Genomic DNA, 19,818 nt, shown 5'->3' with positions numbered 1-19,818 from the left:
GAAGGGCATTGATTATATATATATATATATATATATATATATATATATATATATATATATATATATATATATATAATTTTTTTTATAAATATTGTGAAATTATTTTTTTCTTTCTGTGACTTTTGTCATGTAGAAATGTCCTGTAGTGTTTTTTCTTTTCTTTTTTTTATCTTAATGATGCAATAAACAAACCCTGGATGATGAATACTGTTGTATTTTGTTGTTCGTTTGAATGTGTTTAATTCTTTTTATTTGAAAACTCAGATATATTTCTGATGAATTGAATGAATCAATTACTAGTTTGTTACTGTTGTGAAGTCAAGTCAAGTCATTTTTATTTGTATAGAACTTTTCACAACACATATCATTTCAAATCAGCTTTACAGAAAATTACACTTTAATGTGTAGAATGACCTTTTGGAAGTTCTCAAGATATGCACTCTGCACAAGTACTTTACCCTTTAAAAACAGGGTTCAAGCTTAAATAGGGTAACAGGTATTTACAAAGAACACAAAAGTGTCAATTTAAAATGAAACGGCATAATTTCACATAAAATCACATCATTTACACTAATTTGTACAAACAGAATTATACCTGTATATTAATTATTAATAACATATTTACATATGAAATTCTGCAAACTCATTTTGCACACACACACACACACACACACACACACACACACACACACACATATATATATATATATATATATATATATATATATATAACTATTTTAAAGTAACATAGAATGGCTACTCCCTTGAAGCAAAATAAACAACAGCAGTCCTAACAATATAAATATGTTATGTTAATCCACGTTACATATTGGAGAGGTGTGAGATAACCAATTATTACATAACAAATCAGGCAACGTATTTATACTGTACGCTTAGAATCAATTTAAATACTAGAAGGAGCTCGGCCAATCAGATGGCGTTTAGATGCATTCTCCGCCCTCCCGGTAGAGAATGAGCGTATCCGTTCGTCAGCAGGCCACTGCTGCTGTAACATTTCATCTCATTTATTCACACAACTGCACCGCAAACAAGTGTTTCTCATTCACTGGGTTTGTCTTCAGAACCCGAGTTGGCCATAACAGACGGGCATATTTTTGGAAAAACAAATACAAGTAAGTGGTTTTTTATTTAAACCGGAGCCAGTAAATTAGACATCATTCAATCTGCTCGAAAACATTTCCTGGTTAGTGAACGTCAGTTGTGCCGTAATAACGGATTCGATTATTTATTATATTGCTTGCCAACAGCGTAGTTTATGTCATTTGAATGTTACTGTTTAGTACAGACGAGAAGTTACACCAAAATATGATAACTACACAACATTAACACAGTTTACCAACCCATAGTGTAATGTACTAATACAGTTTTAGTGTTAACAGCACTTGAATTGATGCAGTTGCGTTTGTGGTGGATGGAAGCTAGTTGCTAAGAAACTTTTTACTACTTGTGACATCACCTTGAAATGGTCTTGACGTAATATTCAATTTGATGTCATCAAGATTAAAGGAATATTCCGGGATCAATACAAGTTAAGATCAATCAACAGCATTTGTTGATTACCACAAAAAAAAAAAAAAAAAGAAAGAAAGAAAAAAAAAAGAATTCAACTCATCCCTCCATTTCTTTAAAAACAAAACGAGGTTACAATGTGGCACCTACCATAGTAGTAGGCCAATTATTGTAGAGTTTAAAGGCAGAAATTTGAAGCTTATACTTTTATAATTATATAATAATTATATAATAATAATAATAATAGCTGTAAAGTCGTTTAAATCATATTTGTTTACAGGAATTTTAGGTTTTGTTGACATTACATTGTAATGGCAATGAAGTTGTAAATTTAGCAATGACTTTATACAGAAAGGATAAGTAAGCAATTTATCACACTTAAATCATACTAACTTGAGTATTGTTAATGTCTTGTGGCTAAACCTTTGAAACTGTATTTTAATGTTTACAAATTGGCCCCATTCACTTCCATTGTAAGTACCTCAGAGTAAACCAGATTTTATTTAAAGAAAATGAGGGGCAGATCAAAATAAATTTTTGTGGTAATCAATATTATGCCAAAAATGCTGTTGATTGAGTTTAACTTGAATTATTGAATCCAAAATATTCCTTTAACATTGCTAAGAGTCGTGTCATTTGCCTTTGTAAATTATTTAAATACTTGCCATGAATACACTTGCCTGTTGAGCGAGATTAAAATTCGGTCATAATTTACTCAACCTCATGTTGTTCCAAAGCCTTTCCTCCATGAAACACTAAAGTAGAAATTTTGAAGAATATTGACGTGCTCTTTTTGTCCCATACAATGAAAGTGAATGGTAATTGAGACTGAACATTCTGCCTAAAATCTCCTTTTGTATTCCTCGTTCCACATAAGAAAGATAGCCATACAGGTTTGGAAGAAATTATAACATAATAAAAATTGTTTGGTGATCTATCCTTTTAAGGTGCCTATTGCTCATCAATGTGATGTTTTATGTTGAGTTTCAGCAGTAGAATGGCAAACGAGGGTGCTGGCGCCCCACGCAGTCGCAAGAGGTCTCATAAGGTGGCTCCATCATCTGACCAGGACAGCACAGGGGCCGAAAGAGCCAAAAGAGAGCTCCCCTGCCCCAGTAATGGTAAGACTGAATCACTGCACAAAACAGTGGTGTCAATAACTCTAATCTTCCAAATGTAGACTATTGAAACTGGGAGCAAGTCATATAGACACATTAGGATGTTGATTGCAGGGGTCATTTAAGGGTATAATTCAGTTCATTCAACTCTCACCTAATGTTATAAGTTGCAACATGTTTCATCGTGTGACATAACTGTTTATTTTACGTTATCCTATTAGCTGCCATTATGTTCTTTTGAATTACAACACATACTCATATGAAACATACTCTACCAGTCAAAGTTTGGATACATTTACTGTATTACTATTTTACACATTTTAGTTTAATAGTACAGTCTTAAAAACTATGAAATAACACAAATGGAAGTATGGGAATGATGTAGTGACCATACAAATATAACAAAACTATTTTATTTATCAGCTTTTTTTAACAGTAGACCTAGATTACAGCTCTGCACACTCTGGGTATTCTCTCAACCAACTTCATGAGATATCAACCTGGGAATTTCTTTAAAGAGAGTTCCCATGTATGCTGGACACTTAGATCAAACTTTTGACTGGTATTATATATCACATATTTGATATATCTAATAAAATATCTCTACTTTTATGATTGAAAACATTATTTACAGTAAGACTTGATGATGACTGTGTAATCTAATATTAATTTAAGCAATCAGGAAAAACAATAACTATGATACATTTCTGTTAAGATAGTGAAACATTCAAGCTTTGTTTGGAGATTAATAGACTTCCATGCGATTGACCATGTGACTTGATTGAGTAATTGCCAGCAATGTTATCAGTGGTGCACTTATTCCCATTAACTCTGAAATGTACATGGCCCAGTTATTTTTGATTATTCAGGTTTTGCTGCTTCTTGTATCATAACAATTATTGTAAAAGATGAAATATGATTAATCTTGAAAATGCTAGAGTAGGTTTTTTACATTGTGCAATTTAGTGTGAAAGTGAATATAGCATGATTACAATTTTGTCTAAATGTTTTATGACAATTTTATTGCTAGCTAAAACAATGGTTTAGAACAAGATGTATTTTTAAAGAGTTAAAATATTTATTTAGAAGTCATGGGTTTTACACCCTCTATGAATTTGTAATTATTTGCTGTTTGTCTAACCCACACTTTGTAGACTAAGGACACTAGATGAATCACCTGATCTTCTGTGTTTGTACTGTAATGGGTGCAAGTATTCGGTTTGCATTATGTTGAATCAGTTAAAGATTAGTGGTATGGTAACCAGGTTACCGTGCCCTCGAGTGTCACAAAATGACCTACGTCCAGCTGTATTTAGATGTGACTATCTACTCTATCAAATATTCATGTTTCATTTCAGGAACTGTGGAAGTGGAGCACATTATTATCAGGAAGCTACAGCTAAAGAAACAAGCTGAGGTAAACTTTCCCATTTTCTTCTTGTCTTATGTCTCCAATCAGATATCAAGTCAGATAAGTTTGACACTTGCAGATACACACAAAAAAAGAGAAATGTATTATTCTCATGTATGAAGAAAGTAATTTTAAGTATGTTTAAACCATGAGAGCAACAAAGTACTCAATGTATTACGTGTGCGTGTTCTGTTCTTTATCACTGTATTATCACAGATTATGTCACAGATTAACAGATCCTAAATTTCAAGTGTGACCTTTGGGTTAACTAAATCCTTTGATTGATTTAAATCAAATGCTTACAGCTAGCACTTATACAATATCTGTACTTTATGTTAATTTATTCTACTAAACTATACAGTATATTTTAAAGATTACATCTGCAATGCTGTTTGCTATACATCTGTGATTCTGATTAGTTTATCTGCTCCAAATGTTTGTTCTGCTTTGTCCTGGTTTATCTTATGTGACAGACACTTCTAGACATAAGTAATCTTGTCAGATGGCACTTTATCATGCTGGAAGTTGTACCTTATCAAGCAATGTCTCTGTTAATGTTTAAAATGTCTGGCACAGTATTTCCACTGGTATTAACAGATGAAGGAATAACTGTAATTAACTGTCATTGATTTTTTTTTACAAGGGATCAAGCTTTAGCTTCCAAGCTAAAGCTTCCAAGCTAAAGCTTCCATAAGTTCTTCCAAGCAAGTGCATATAAAGGTTACAGGAAGTGTAAAGAATGATATGGTTGTCAGCCAGGGTTTATATAATAATATTGACATATTAAAAAGATATACCTCTTAAAAAGCCATATACACTCACTGAGCATTTTATTAAGAACTCTGTGGTCCTAATAAAGTGCCAGACGTGGTCTTCTGCTGTTGTAGCCCATCCACCTCAAGGATTGATAAGTTGTGTATCCTGAGATGCTATTCTGCTCACTACAATTGTACAGAGTGGTTATCTGAGTTACCGTAGCCTTTCGTAGTTCAATGAGTGTGTGTATGTCTATATATACTGTAATTGTATACAGTGGGATAACGTAGAGTTAGCCAGTTGTTATCACAAAATAAACGCCAACAGGGTGATCAGGACTTCGACGCGGAGCGATTATTACACGGCTGCATACCAAATAAGATTGAGTTGAAATCTGTTGGTGACCGTTTCACTTATTATCCAGCCTATTACAAGACTGCTTGCAACATAAATAAAGAAATGGACATAACACATTGATTTTCGTTAAAATTATGTAATTATGTGAGAAGAAATAAATTGCTGAACAGCTGAAATTCCACCTTGAGTTCTGTTGGTGTATTTTGTCATTAATGAACATCTGACTGTTCATTATGAATCTTATTACAAGACTACTTGCCAAATAAATAAATATTAAACATTAATTTGAAATAATTTTATTTGCTTATTTGTTGAGATCACTCAGTGAACTGAGAAGCTTGAAAGATGGCTTGCAATTCCCAGATGAGCTGATACATGGAGTGTGGTTCTTACTGAGAAATACCTTTAACCTTTGACTGGTTTGAGCTGACAGAAAGGCTACAGTAACTCAGATAACCACTGTGTACAATTGTAGTGAGCAGAATAGCATCAGCAACAGCAGAATAAATAAATAAAGTGTTCCTAATAAAAGTGCTCAGTGAATATATATGCAGTATATACAGTGTATCCGGAAAGTATTCACAGCGCTTCACTTTTTCCACATTTTGTTATGTTACACCCTTATTCCAAAATGTATTCAGTTCATTATTTTCCTCAAAATTCTACAAACAATACCCCATAATGACAACGTGAAAGAAGTTTATTTGAAATCTTTGCAAATTTATAAGAAATAAAAAATGGAAAAAAAATATCAAATGTACATAAGTATTCACAGCCTTTGCTCAATACTTTGTTGAAGCACCTTTGGCAACAATTACATCCTTAAGTCTTTTTGAGTATGATGCTACAAGTGTGGCACACCTATTTTTGGGCAGTTTCTCCCATTCTTCTTTGCAGACCTCTCAAGCTCCATCAGGTTGGATGGGGAGCGTCAGTGCACAGCCATTTTCAGATCTCTCCAGAGATTTTCAATCGGGTTCAAGTCTGGGCTCTGGCTGGGCCACTCAATGACATTCACAGAGTTGTCCCATAGCTACTCCTTTGTTATCTTGGCTGTGTACTTAGGGTCGTTGTCCTGTTGGAAGATGAACCTTCGCCCCAGTCTGAGGTCCAGAGGGCTCTGAAGCAGGTTTTCATCAAGGATGTCTCTGTACATTGCTGCATTCATCTTTCCCTCGATCCTGACTAGTCTTCCAGTTCCTGCCGCTGAAAAATATCCCCACAGCATGATGCTGCCACCACCATGCTTCACTGTAGGGATGGTATTGGCCAGGTGATGAACGGTACCTGGTTTCCTCCAGACATGACGCTTGCCATTCAGGCCAAAAAGTTCAATCTTTGATTCATCAGACCAGAGAATTTTGTTTCTCATGGTCCGAGAGTCCTTCAAGTGCCTTTTGGCAAACTCCAGGTGGGCTGTCATGTGCCTTTTACTGAGGAGTGGCTTCCCACTCCTCAGTAAAATTGGCCTGATTGGTGGAGTGCTGCAGAGATGGTTGTTCTTCTGGAAGGTTCTCCTCTCTCCACAGATAAATGCTGGAGCTCTGTCAGAGTGACCATTGGGTTCGTTGTCACCTCCCTGACTAAGACCTTTCTCCCCTGATCGCTCAGTTTGTTCGGCAGCCAGCTCTAGGTAAGAGTCCTGGTGGTTCCAAACTTCTTCCCTTTACACATGATGGAGGCCACTGTGCTCTTTGGGACCGTCAATGCTGCAGAAATTGTTCTGTACCCTTCCCCAGATCTGTTCCTCGATACAATCCTGTCTAGGAGGTCTACAGACAATTCCTTGGACTTCATGGCTTGGTTTGTGCTCTGACATGCACTGTTAACTGTGGGACCTTATATAGACAGGTGTGTGCCTTTCCAAATCATGTCCAATCAACTGAATTTTCCACAGGTGGACTCCAATCAAGTTGTAGAAACATCTCAAGGATGATCAGTGGAAACAGGATGCACCTGAGCTCAATTTTGAGTGTCATGGCAAAAGCTGTGAATACTTATGTACATGTGATTTTTTTTGTTTTTATTTGTAATAAATTTGCAAAGATTTCAAACAAACTTCTTTCACGTTGCCATTATGGGGTATTGTTTGTAGAATTTTGAGAAAAATAATTCAATTATTTTTGGGATATGGCTGTAACATAACAAAATGTGGAAAAAGCTACTGCAACACATTCTCACACCCCAACTCGTCACATACGGACACTAGGGCAGGACCCCTTGGCGTCGGTTATTGACGCGCCGGGTGTACCTTTGGCGTCATTTTACGACGCGTCCGGTTTTGAAACATAAAAAACCAGTTGGAGGGCCATTGTAGCCTATTCCTTTTGATTTTTATTGATTGCGGTCTCGACTCTCGACCCATTCGTGGCGTGAGCTTACTCGAGACGTGACATTTCAGCGCTACACGCTCCGGTTCGGAGATATGTAGAACGGCGTCATTTTACGACGTGTCCGGGGTTTTAAACATCAAAAAACAGTTGGAGGGCCATTGTAGCCTATTCCTTTTGATTGTTATTTATCGCGGTCTCGACTCTCCACCCATTCGCATATATTGTATAAAAAGTATTTCTACCAGTAACCCATGTACATATGAAATTGATACTTTTGAAACACACATTTGTTAGGAGTGTAGCTAAAGTATTGGACTTAAGAATTCAAATCTAATTTCTGACCTTTTTTTAAATTAGGGATACAGGAGAAGTACTGCGTCATTAATACAATTTCTTGATTTTGTGTCTGTGTGGTTAAGTGTAGTATTATAAAACAACTCAGAAGTTTCACAGACATACAAGTCCTTCATTTGTCTCCATGAACAGCAGCCTCAGTCAAACAAAATGACCATGACAGGAATGAAGTAGCTTGAGATATCACATGAGATCAGTGTCTTTGACTGAGTTATTATTTTGTGTATATTATGTATCTAGGCTAGAAATCTGTCGGTGGATAGAAAGACCTTCGTAAGACCTTTTTGAACCTCCTTTGATGTATAGCTGTTTTGTGTATTTGCTGTTTTTGTTCAGCATTTGAAGGTAGACCTGATGCGGCAGTTTGACACTCAGGTGAATGAGTTCATGGACTGTCTTATTGAGGAGTCTGCCAGTCTGGGTTCCTCCCATATGAGCACAGTCTTTCCACTCTCTGATAAGGAGAAAAACAAACTCAGGTACTCAAATGGATAGAGCCTACTTATTAGGCACGGAGAAGCCCCCTCAAACCCGCATACAAATTTTGTCCCCATTTCTGTGAAAGCAAATGTCCTGCTTGAATATACAGCATTTGTGAAAGTCATCAAGTGATCTTGGCACCTGACTAATATGCCTGTTGTCAGCCTTTCAGCATATTGCTTTTATCTCATATCCTTCCATTTTGCATTTTTCCCTTTTATCCTCTTTGTGTCTAACTCTTTCATTTTCTTCTCTGCCCCTGTAGGCATACACAACCTTCACAAGGCCATAGCAAGCAGTTTGTGATTCGTCGTTCCTTGTTAGAGTGAGTCATGTGTGTCTTTTCCCTATGAGCTTGCTTAAACCTTGTACTGACGTGAAATTTGATTCAGTCTGTGATCAGATCTGAATGACACAGTATTCATTTGATTAGCTGACCTTAATAAACCTGCCCTATGTTTTAACACAATATATGGAATGTAAAATTATTCAGCTGCTTTTTTATGTATTTAATGTTTGATCAGGAAGGCAAAGTGACCAGAAACATACAGAACTGGATTGGAGATAAATATTTGAGATGTATTAGGCATGTAATCAGCCCCACACATACTCATTGCCACACTCTAGATTTGCTTATTAGTAAGGGTCTGAACATTTCATCCACTGTTATTAAGGATGTAGCACTATCTGACCATTTCTGTATTTTCTCTGATCTAATGATTTCTCCACCCACTGAAGTTTGATCTGGCTCCGTCAAGAAGAGGTACATAAATTAAAACACTAGTGTGTTTAGAGTATATCTGCAGAATCTGTTGATGTTCTCCTTGATAACTTTAACTCTAAAGTTAAAAATGCTATTGATGACATTGCTTCTGTAAAGGCCAGGAAGATTACTGGCAGGTGTAAAGCTCCTTGGAGAAACACAACAGCAGTGCAAAGCATGAAAAGGAAATGCAGAAAATAAGAATGAATGTGACGGAAAGCAAAACTTCATGCTTTTAATTTGGAACTAGGCACAGCTATAAATACTTTCTTCTCCAACATAATAAACAGCAACATAAACAACACCCGGACTCTATTTGCTAATGTAGAGAGACTAGCTAACCCACCAACACAAGTTCCCAGTGACATGCTCTCTGACAGCTATAAATTCAGTGACGTTAGAATGGCAATCTGCTCGTTCTCATTTTGCACTGAGGTTAGACATCACCCACCACAACAACTTCAGAAATTAGACAGTATGTCTGATTTTTAGGCAATTGATGGCAAAACCCTGGAAGAAACAGTACAGCAGCTTAAAACATCGGCCTGCTGTCTTACACACTCCCCACTTCTTTTTTCAAAAATGTGCTTAACGGTCTAGAAACCAATCTCTTAGAGATTGTGAATGCCTCACTCCTTTCGGGGACTTTTCCGAAGACTCTGAAAACTGCAGTTGTTAAGCCTCTTTTAAAATGAGCAATCTGGATAATGGCATATTAAACAACTATGGGCCAAATCTTCCTTTCATAGGCAAGATCATTGAAAAGGTTGTTTTCGATCAGCTTAACAAATACTTAAATTCAAATAGCTACTTAGACAATTTCCAGTCTGATTTTCGACGGCATCACAGCACAGAGATGGCACTCATAAAGATAATAAATGAAGCCAGTGCCAGTGCCTTGATGAAATTAACAGTTGGATGTGCCGAAATTTCCTTCAGTTAAACGCAGACAAGACAGAGGCAACTGTATTTGGCAAAGGCGAAATTCCCAAGGTGAACACATACCTTGACTCCAAAGATCTAAACTAGAAAAAAAATCAAGTAAGGAATCTTGGTGTCATTTTTGAGTCAGACATTAGTTTCAGTAGTCACATCAAAGCAATAACTAAATCAGAAATATAAAAGATATATATAGATATAAAAATCATCTCAAAAATATAACGAGAATTGGATATTTTGTATCCAATCAAGACTTAAAGAAACTTGTACATGCATTCATCACCAGTAGGGTGGATTCCTGTAATGGACCAATAGACAGCTGAAGCTCATTCAGAATGCTGCTGCCCGGGGGCCGGTTGCATAAAACTGTTTTCGACTAGTCTTAATTGTTAGGCGTCTAAAATGTTGGTCTTAATTTTTTTTAAGTCAGTTGCATACAAACTTAGATCAGTCTAATTTAAGACCAAAATGTAAGACAGCACACCGACTTCCAGTCACATTTAGAAATGATTTTAAGGCACTATTACTAGTTTATAAATCACTCAATGGCCTAGGATCTAAATACTTTGCAGATATGCTTGTTGGCTATCAAACCTCAGTAAGAAAATACCAAGGGTTCACTCAAAACAAGGTGCAACTGTGTTTAGCTATTATGCCACCCGAAGCTGGAACCAGCTTCCAGAAGCAGTTAGATAAATGACCCAACAATAGCCACTTTTAAATCCACACTGAAAGCACATCTGTTTAGCTGTGCATATTCTGACTGAGCATTGTGCTGCACTTATTGATTGCTTTCATTTTAATCATTCTATTTTATTATTTTTAACAATTTTGTATTCCTTTTCTTTTTTTATAAATTTGTATGATTACTTTTTATTCTTATTTCATGTTCTTAATTGTTTTTTAAATGTATTTTTATCATATGTATCTTATATTTTCTTTATAATTTTTATGTAAAGCACTTTGAAGTGCCATTGTGTATGAAATGTGCTATAAAAATAATCTTGCCTTGCCTTAATCATTTCCTTTGTGTTTTTTCTGTGACGCAGTGATCTGTTCGAGGTGAATCACATCCGCACCATCTATCACATGTTCATCGCCCTCCTCATCCTCTTCATCTTCAGCACACTTGTTGTGGACTTCATTGATGAGGGCAGGTCAGAGCAGTCATTGTGTATAGTGTGCCAGTCATAATAATCGTTATTTATCAAATAATTTTTAATGATATAGGCCTATACTGACATATTATCGACACATTTGGAGCTACAGTAACTTTGCTCCCATTTTTGAGACCACAACCTTGTAATGATATAAAAGTTTTAACCTTGCTGACAATGTGGTTTCACTCAGATATTAGATGTATTTTGCCTAATTGATGTTTGCAAGGTCTCCTAAATAAACTAAATAGGCTAGAACATGACCTTGAAGTTTATGACCAAATCTTATATCACAATAATGATGTATACTTCAGTGTAGTTATTTGTTCTAAAATAAACAAAAGTAAAATAGTATTTAAAATATTAAATGATCATATGATAATGCATATTTTGTGTTACTACAGTGCAGAAAGTACTTGTAATTAATTGTAATTTAATTTGTTTATGTTTTCTTTTAATTTGAAACTTGATGGATGCTAACCAAAAGATAAGATGTTTTACACCAAATGAATAAGTCTAACGTCAATGTAAACAGCTTCACATTATATAACACTTATAAACAAAAAAGTGACCTGTGACCACGCATCAGTTTCTTTAATGTAACAAGCTGTGACATTGCTTGGCAACCAATGAAATTATAATAAATAAATATAGTTCGTTTTTGGTCTAACTGTTGCATCATTCTCGCTTGCTCTCTCTAGACTGGTGCTGGAGTTTGACCTGTTGGTGTACACGTTTGGCCAGTTCCCCCTAGTGGTTGTCACATGGATGTGTATGTTCCTATCAGCCCTTGTGGTTCCTTATGTACTGCTCAGTAGCTGGGCCAGCGTCTATCCAACATCAAACTATCGGTCCTTGTGGACATTGCTGGCTGGTTTCCTCTTGGTGCTTTATCAGGGACTGTGTTTGGGTTTCCTGCCCACATATGTGGTGCTGAAGAACGGCCTTCCCCCCGCATCACGCTTCATTCTCATTCTAGAACAGGTACTCAGTCACAGGTGGATGTTTATTTAAATATTCTGCTAAACTGATCAAAGGTGCATTAACCTTGATTTGAACTGTTTAGACATCCATCCTAGTAAATTATGCATTTATTTCTACTTGTATTTATTGTTGTGAACAGGTGCGGCTGATCATGAAAGCTCACTCTTTTATCAGGGAAAACGTGCCAAGAATACGATCCTTAGAACTAAGTAAAACAGGTAAGATATTCACTTCGATGCATAGATTTTTAACCAAAACAATATACAAACAAAAATTTTTGTTTTATTTTGTTGTTTTCTTGTTGATCTTTGCAGATTCTGTAGTCGTACCTCAGCTGACCCAGTACCTTTACTTTCTCTTTGCACCCACCCTAATATACAGAGACAATTATCCACGGTAAGATTCCCTGCGACTGGTTTTAAGACAAAGTAAATATTTGTAGCTGGATATTTAAATTAGCTTTACTATATGTTTGGACTTTGGCATATTTGTTCAGAAAAATGAAACAGTATGCATTAGGGATGTGCCAGGGTGTTCACTAATCAGTGTGGTCAACTACTAACATTAATATTTTTAGTGGTAGTGGTTTTAATGGGAGATTCTTAAATTAATTGAGAGACGCAACTTCTTAGAGAGCGTTTGTGAGATGATAGCTAGCTGTGCTTAAAAGTGAATAATAGTCAGCACAGCAAAACCCTCTGCAAGACATTTTGTGACTTTAATGCTTTAGGTGTAGTCTTTTTATGCACTGTTGTAACAGCAAAGCTCTGCAATGCAATTCTCAACAAAACATTTCAAGACAATCACAAGGGCCAATTACATGTTCAGAACTGTATATATATAATAACATATCTGACAAACGTCTATGGCTGCTGCATTGCTTCTTGTTGTTCCAGTGTATCGTTGTAAAGTGGAAACACTGAACCAAAAACACAGAAACATAAACACAGAGCAGCTGCATGTCATTCTCTCTCTCTCTCTCTCTCTCTCTCTCTCTCTCTCGCAAACCGTCATTACCGGCTGCCTTTATCCCTATTGCACCCCCATCAGGCTGATTGAGGACCGGGCTTGTGTTGTTCCAGCCCGGCCCCGCCTTACCCCGCTCTACAATCGTCTATTTATTATTCAAGTTCAAGTTCTTTTTATTTATGTAGCACATTTAAAAACAGCATCAAGGCTGACCAAAGTGCTGTACAATACAAAAGTGTAGAAACACGATATAGAAGCGATTTAAGAACAGGACATTACATACAATTAAAAGCCAGTGAAAAGAGATACGTTTTAAGAGAAGACTTAAAAACAGATGTAGAAGGTGAAAATCTAATACTGATAGGCAAACTATTCCATAAAATAGGACCCACAACCGAAAAGGCTCTCCCTCCTTTACGCTTCAGCCTCGAGCGTGGGACATCGAAGAGATATTGATCACCGGATCTCAGATTTCTAGGTGGATTGTAAGGATGTAGTAAGTCTGACAAGTAAATGGGAGCTTGGTTGTGTAATGATTTATAAACAAACAATAACATTTTTAAATCAATTCTAGCGTGAACTGGCAGCCAGTGAAGTCATTTTAACATTGGGGTAATGTGATCATACTTCCGACCTCCTTTTAGAAATGTTACTGCTGCATTTTTAACTAATTGGAGTTGAGGAATAAGAGATTTGGAAATTCCACAACAATGAGAATTACAGTAGTCCAGACGAGAAGTGATGAAAGCATGAACTGCTATCTCTAACGTTTTCTCAGTCAAAAAGGGTTTAACTTTAGAGAGTACTGAAAGAACCCGCTTGACAATATAAATAATAGTTTAATATAAAACTGAACCAAAAAAGACAAACACACACGCACACACAGGTCTTGGACAGCTGTTCGTAAATCTCTCTCTCTGTCGCACTGCAGCTTCCAGTTGGCCGTTATCCCTTTCTGAGGCTTGATTATCCTGATTAGGGGCCGGGTGTGCGGAATCACGACCCGGCCTTGCCCTCCACCCTGCCACAGTATGTTACAAAATGCTGCATCGTGTTCCATTGACTAGCTGTTTGAAACACTCGCCTGCTGTACAATGCCACATGCGTTTTTTAAATAATATCCATTAACGAGTCAAAGATTTTACATTAAATGATAATAAAGTGTGTTTAGCCAATGTTTTACAGAGACAGGTTTTCAAAACACGGGATGCACACAAGTGGTTTTGTGCCGCTCTGTATTGAAGCCTTTTGTATTTCTAACTTTAATAGTTTTGTGCAATAAGATGTTATAGTTATTTATTCAATTTATTTGTTGATTATCCGTTAGTAACAATGTTTCAGTGCTTCACTTAGCATCCGTAGATCCCTATGAAATGTGTCTGATCGGGTTCATATGACTATAACAGAGCCTAATTATACATTATTATCCTTAACACCGACTAGTCGTTCAAACAACCAATCGACTAGTCAATTATGAAAATTGGTAGTTTAGCACATCCCTAGTATGCATCAAAAAAGTCAATAAAATTATATTATTAGTTTTTTCAAGTCAATATGAAAAACCATTTGCAACCCAATTTACTTCCGGAATCACCAAATGAATATTCACCAGATGGATATTCAATGAGAAAAATGTAGGGCGGGACTTTGGTAAATCCATCATGATTTGATTGGATCATGAGAAGTTTGTGTTACATACTAGAATGGAGCCAGGTGGTTGGAGGGGAGGGGTAAAAAAGCAAATGAGATTAGTAACATAAACGAAGAGGAAAGTGGTTGCAGAGGCAGAGCAAGTTACTACATTTTAATAAAAGTTTATGAGGACAAGCATTTCTTTAATTTGGAATAACATGCACTGATGAATTGTGCGCAAAACAAAAAACTGTAACTAGGAGCAATTTTAATTTCATGTTGACTTCAAGAGCACTTATTTTGATTTGTCCTTGTAGAAATCCATGTATACAGTGGAGCTATGTGGCTACGAAGTTTTCACAGGTGGGCTCTTTGAAAGAGTGCATGTTTATGATGTGATTTTATAAACAAGTTAAAAATATCTAATTCAAGACTGGGTAAATGTAATTCTGTTTTCTTCCTGTATCATTCCAGGTGCTGGTGTGTTTGTTTTACGCATATTACATATTTGTGCGGCTATGTATCCCTCAGTTCCGCAGTATCAGTATGCAGCTCTTTGACCTCAGGGTCATGGTGTTGTGTGTCTTCAACTCTATACTGCCAGGTACACAGCACTGCCAACACGTCCTCCACATTTAATTCAAGCACATCCTCTCATTCATTTATACTGATAAAGATATGCATCAAAATAGTTTGAGAAGGTTGTTATGTAAAAAGTCTATGGATGCAGCAGTTGCAACAAATGGCAAATCATGATGAAAACAAATTATGTTTTTATTATTCGGTTTGTGTGATGTTAGTGTACTTTGTGTGCTTGTAGGTGTGCTGGTGCTCTTTCTGGCTTTCTTTGCCTTTCTGCACTGTTGGCTAAATGCATTTGCTGAGATGCTAAGGTTTGGAGATAGAATGTTTTATAAGGTAAGGGACAGCACAGGAAGGTCACACACATGTGGCCTGTACTTACATTTCACAAACGCACATAGTCTATGGGTTTTGATTCAAGAGTATGTTCTGAAGGTTTCACATTATCAGACTTAAATTGTTTTTTAAAGGATTCATTGCTAAATTCAGGATTCCCAGATTCCTGTAAATATACAGAAAGGATTTGGAATTTGAAAGTGAATGGTGATTAAACATGGAATATATACTCACTGAGCACTTTATTAGGAACATTATGGTCCTAATAAAGAGCCTGACGGGGTCTTCTGCTGTAGTAGCCCATCCGCCTCAAGGTTCAACATGAGATCCTATTCTGCTCACTACATTTGTACCGAGTGGTTATCTGAGTTACCATAGCCTTTCTGTCAGCTCTAACCAGTTTTTTTGTCTTTGGCACCATTCTGAGTATGGTGACTCTAGACACTGTTTTGCGTGAAAATCCCAGGAGATCAGCAGTTACAGAAATACACAAACAAGCCTGTCTGGTACCAACAATCATGCCATGATAAAAAATTTTGACCCGTATCTGCATGATTGTATGCATTGCACTGCTGATACATGATTGGCTGAATAGATAATCACATGAATATGTAGATGTACAGGTGTTCCTAATAAAGTGCTAAGTGAGTGTACATCTTTCCATTTATGCTCTGCTCTAAAGTACCGGTATTTAATTGCCTAGTTATTGCTCTTGTGTGGAGTATAAATTGCTCTTAAACCATAGTGAGGTCTGATTCATATTATTTTAGTCGATTCTTTTCAGTGAATTGGTCAAACCTGATCACACACTGGCCTAAATTCTTATTCTAAATGACTGGAACGGTCATGGAAAAAGATTTATTGCTGGAAAATTTGCATTTTCTCTAGGACTGGTGGAACTCTACTTCATTTGCTAACTATTACCGTACCTGGAATGTTGTGGTACACGACTGGCTGTATTACTATGTCTACAGGGACTTTATGGGGGTAAGTCATCAGATCTGAATGTCAAATGTGTGGCGTATTTGAATGGAATAGATGATTGTGGTAAAATCCAATTGTGCATCATACTAAACCAAGTGTGATCATCCATTTATAGATGACACAAAAGCGATTTCGTGCAGCAGCCATGTTTGTTGTCTTCACGGTGTCTGCCGTGGTGCATGAGTACGTTCTGGCCATCTGTTTTGGCTTCTTCTACCCCGTCCTCTTCTGCCTTTTCATGTGCTTTGGAAGTAAGAACCTCACATACTACAATCTTTGTTTTAAAGTTTAGGTTACCTTTACTCAACGTTTCATGACTGATTAATAAGACAGATCTTATATGTGAAAATCTGGAATCCTTCACTCCAAATCCTTTTTTTTTAGTGGTGTTTAACTTCATCCTTCATGACCGGAGAAAAGGGCCGATCTGGAACGTGATCATGTGGACTGCGCTGTTCTCGGGTCAGGGACTTCTCATCTGCCTCTACTCTCAGGAATGGTACGCGCAGCGCTACTGCCCCATAGAAGAGGTAAACAGTGGTTTGGTATCTGGTGGGTTAATTTGTGAGGAAATATTATTGTGGAAATTATTTATTTATCATAGATATTCTCTCTTTTATTACTCTTTGTTTCTTCAGCCCTCTTTCATAGACCTGCTGAAGCCTCGATCCTGGACTTGTTATCCACAAACCAACACTGCTGTGTACACTAACTAAGACACACCTCCAGCCAGATGAATGGGATTTACACTGGGGGAAAAGAGAGGAGCACAATTTATTCTTGAACTTAAAAAAAAAAAAAAAAAGATTTTTAACTTTGTATTGCACTATGACCAAACTTTAAAATGATAATCTTGCGTTACAAACCTGCCTTAGATATTTTATTTACTATTTACTGAGATCTTAATTATCATAATTTATGATAATGCCCATCATAGAATGAAGAATATATTTAATGTATCTTATTAATTTTTAATTATTTCCCATTTCTAAGCAACAAAGTCTAGTTACCATTTGACAATCTATTTTAGGTTTTGATTGATCTGGCTTAAGAGATACTTTTTTTTAAAAGTCTTTGTTATGTCATAAAGTTAAGGTCAGATTATAAATGTGTTTCATTTACTGCCACCTCACCTCACAAGTCATTTCATTTTGTTTTAAGGTAGCGTTTGATATTGTAGTGTTGACTGTTTGAGAGAACTGAATGTATTTTAAAACAGGAGACAATTGTGATGTCATAGACAAGCTGGGTATTGATATTGTAACTTTTTGACCAGTTTTCTCTTGGACACGCACCACAGCCAAGCAATTCCCTAGAATGTTTACAAAATGGGGAATTCCAGAACCCCAGTAGATTTAGCTTTTTTGCCATAATGTGATGAAATACAAACATTTTCTAAACTTGCACTTGCAGTTTTAATTATAAGGAAGAGTTTTAGAGAAAGCATCTAAAATGTTATATCTAGTTCCTTTTTCAATTCAGCCATTTTGTACTTTATTTACTGTTTGATACGTTTAACTGGTAGCCTGGACTAAGATTTGACTTGGACTCTTGTATTGTTTTTTCCCTAGAAGTATACAAAGGGTTATATCAAATAATAATTTTATTGCTGTGATTTAGGCCTTATTTATTGCACAGTAGAATATACAATTTTGTAAGTATTGAGGTGTTGTGGCTGGCTGCACTGATCATTGTAGTATTACTGATGGTTTTCAAGCACATTTCATTTATAAGTTCCAAATTGCTATTATCGTTTACACTACCAGGACATTATCTCCTGTATTTATTGTAAGTGCTAACTGTGTTGTCATCAGTTTAAAGTGAATATTCTCTTAAATTCCACAAGATAATTTGTATGTGTTCTTTGTGATATTGTGTAATTAATGTGATTTATTTAACATGTACCTGCAATAACTGTAATAACCAGCAGGTGATGGTGGAGAGTTGATTGGACCATGTATGTATTCAGTGGGGGTTTTTTAAGCACCTGCTATGTTAAATCTCAGTTGTAATTTCCAGAACAATCGATAACTGTAATATTCATCACAAAAAAAAAAAAAAAAGAATTGATCAATATTTTGGAATAACACAAATCAAGTGCCATATTTTTAAACAAAATGTAGTCTGTCACATCATGAAAAGATAAATAGACAATTTACAAACTTCACTGTGTTTTGCTTGTATTAACTACATGTTACCAGGTTGTGTGTTTATTAAAAATCAGTTTTCGAACCATATCTCTCATGTGACATGGTCACATTAAATCAAAAGCTTTAAAAGTGAATGAGAATATAAAAAAAAATTAAATGGGTGAAATGTTCCACAAAATTAAATATGCATTGTCAAATTATATTTTGCCATTGCTGCCAGAAACCATAATGAATGAAAAGCCTGAATTTACTTATTGCTAGATATTCAAGAGGGACAAATCAAATTGAATAATTTGTAAAGAGGCTGGAGAATCACAAAGCTAAATAATGCCTTATTACATAGTAATAAGTCAGACTTTGTCTATTAGCCTATTTGATTTATTAGTAAAATGGGCATGCTGATTCAGAGTTGGTCATTCAGCATAAAAAGATATTAGCTGTATTAAAAATGGCTCACTGTATTACAATTAACAAGACAAAGCATGACATTTCATAACTAACATGTTTAAAACAATATATCAGTGGCGGGCCTTGCATTTAAAGTCTAGGCCTTCAGTGTGTTTCATGCTATTAAGAAAACACAGTTTCACAATGAATAAGACACCCTATGCCTTTGGGCATCATACATTATGTGCTAACTTGTAATACCAATTAATTGACATTTTAAAACACGTCCACGCACGAAAGCCAGAACTTGAAATGACACTTAATGCTCAACAAGCCTAATTTTAACTGCAGCATGACTGTTTTGGGAAATACTTAATAAAGTGAATGTTTATCACTTACTTTGTATATCTCCCTGAGTGTCAAAATGTTGTGACATCATGCTTCTCAGAGAAATCAGAGTTGAGAATTTCTGCAGGAGCCTACAAGTTGTGATTCTTATTTAAGAGGCATTCCATTGCACCTTTCCAAGTAGCAAGTTGTAAAATCCGACTTGAGTTGAATGGAACGCAGCACTACTTCTCAAAACTTGATCCGAC

At 36.1% G+C, this 19,818-nt stretch overlaps 1 protein-coding gene across 3 annotated transcripts; it reads left to right on the top strand.

Moving 5' to 3' along the window:
- The first annotated feature begins 997 nt into the window (after window positions 1-997).
- On the top strand, window positions 998-18,909 carry LOC127621029 (sterol O-acyltransferase 1-like). Of its 3 annotated transcripts, none has more exons than XM_052094448.1 (16): window positions 998-1,133; window positions 2,521-2,651; window positions 4,007-4,065; window positions 8,196-8,338; window positions 8,605-8,664; window positions 11,091-11,198; window positions 11,900-12,182; window positions 12,322-12,400; window positions 12,497-12,578; window positions 15,101-15,146; window positions 15,258-15,387; window positions 15,604-15,701; window positions 16,590-16,688; window positions 16,801-16,936; window positions 17,070-17,215; window positions 17,324-18,909. In XM_052094448.1, the coding sequence occupies exons 2-16, from the start codon at window positions 2,528-2,530 to the stop codon at window positions 17,399-17,401; spliced, it is 1,671 nt and encodes a 556-aa protein (XP_051950408.1). In that variant the 5' UTR covers window positions 998-1,133; window positions 2,521-2,527; the 3' UTR covers window positions 17,402-18,909. The 3 variants fall into 3 exon arrangements, with proteins under 3 accessions (XP_051950408.1, XP_051950409.1, XP_051950407.1); XM_052094449.1 differs by having other exon boundaries at window positions 1,023-1,133; window positions 2,515-2,651; XM_052094447.1 differs by lacking the exon at window positions 998-1,133 and having other exon boundaries at window positions 1,732-2,651.
- The last annotated feature ends 909 nt before the right edge of the window (window positions 18,910-19,818 follow it).

This window comes from Xyrauchen texanus, chromosome 27 (genome assembly GCF_025860055.1).
Source record: "Xyrauchen texanus isolate HMW12.3.18 chromosome 27, RBS_HiC_50CHRs, whole genome shotgun sequence".
Lineage (NCBI taxonomy): Eukaryota > Metazoa > Chordata > Actinopteri > Cypriniformes > Catostomidae > Xyrauchen > Xyrauchen texanus.
The sequence above is the reverse complement of the archived record's forward strand: the minus strand, read 5'-3'. Positions and strand labels throughout refer to the sequence as shown.

What these genes read in the sequence shown, in the direction of transcription:
- LOC127621029 (XM_052094447.1), top strand. Translation starts at nt 2,507, where the DNA reads ATGTTGAGTTTCAGCAGTAGAATGGCAAACGAGGGTGCTGGCGCCCCA. An exon ending in CTTAGAACTAAGTAAAACAG is followed by an intron (nt 12,401 to 12,496) that starts GTAAGATATTCA and finishes TGATCTTTGCAG; the next exon opens with ATTCTGTAGTCGTACCTCAG. An exon ending in GAGATAGAATGTTTTATAAG is followed by an intron (nt 15,702 to 16,589) that starts GTAAGGGACAGC and finishes CATTTTCTCTAG; the next exon opens with GACTGGTGGAACTCTACTTC.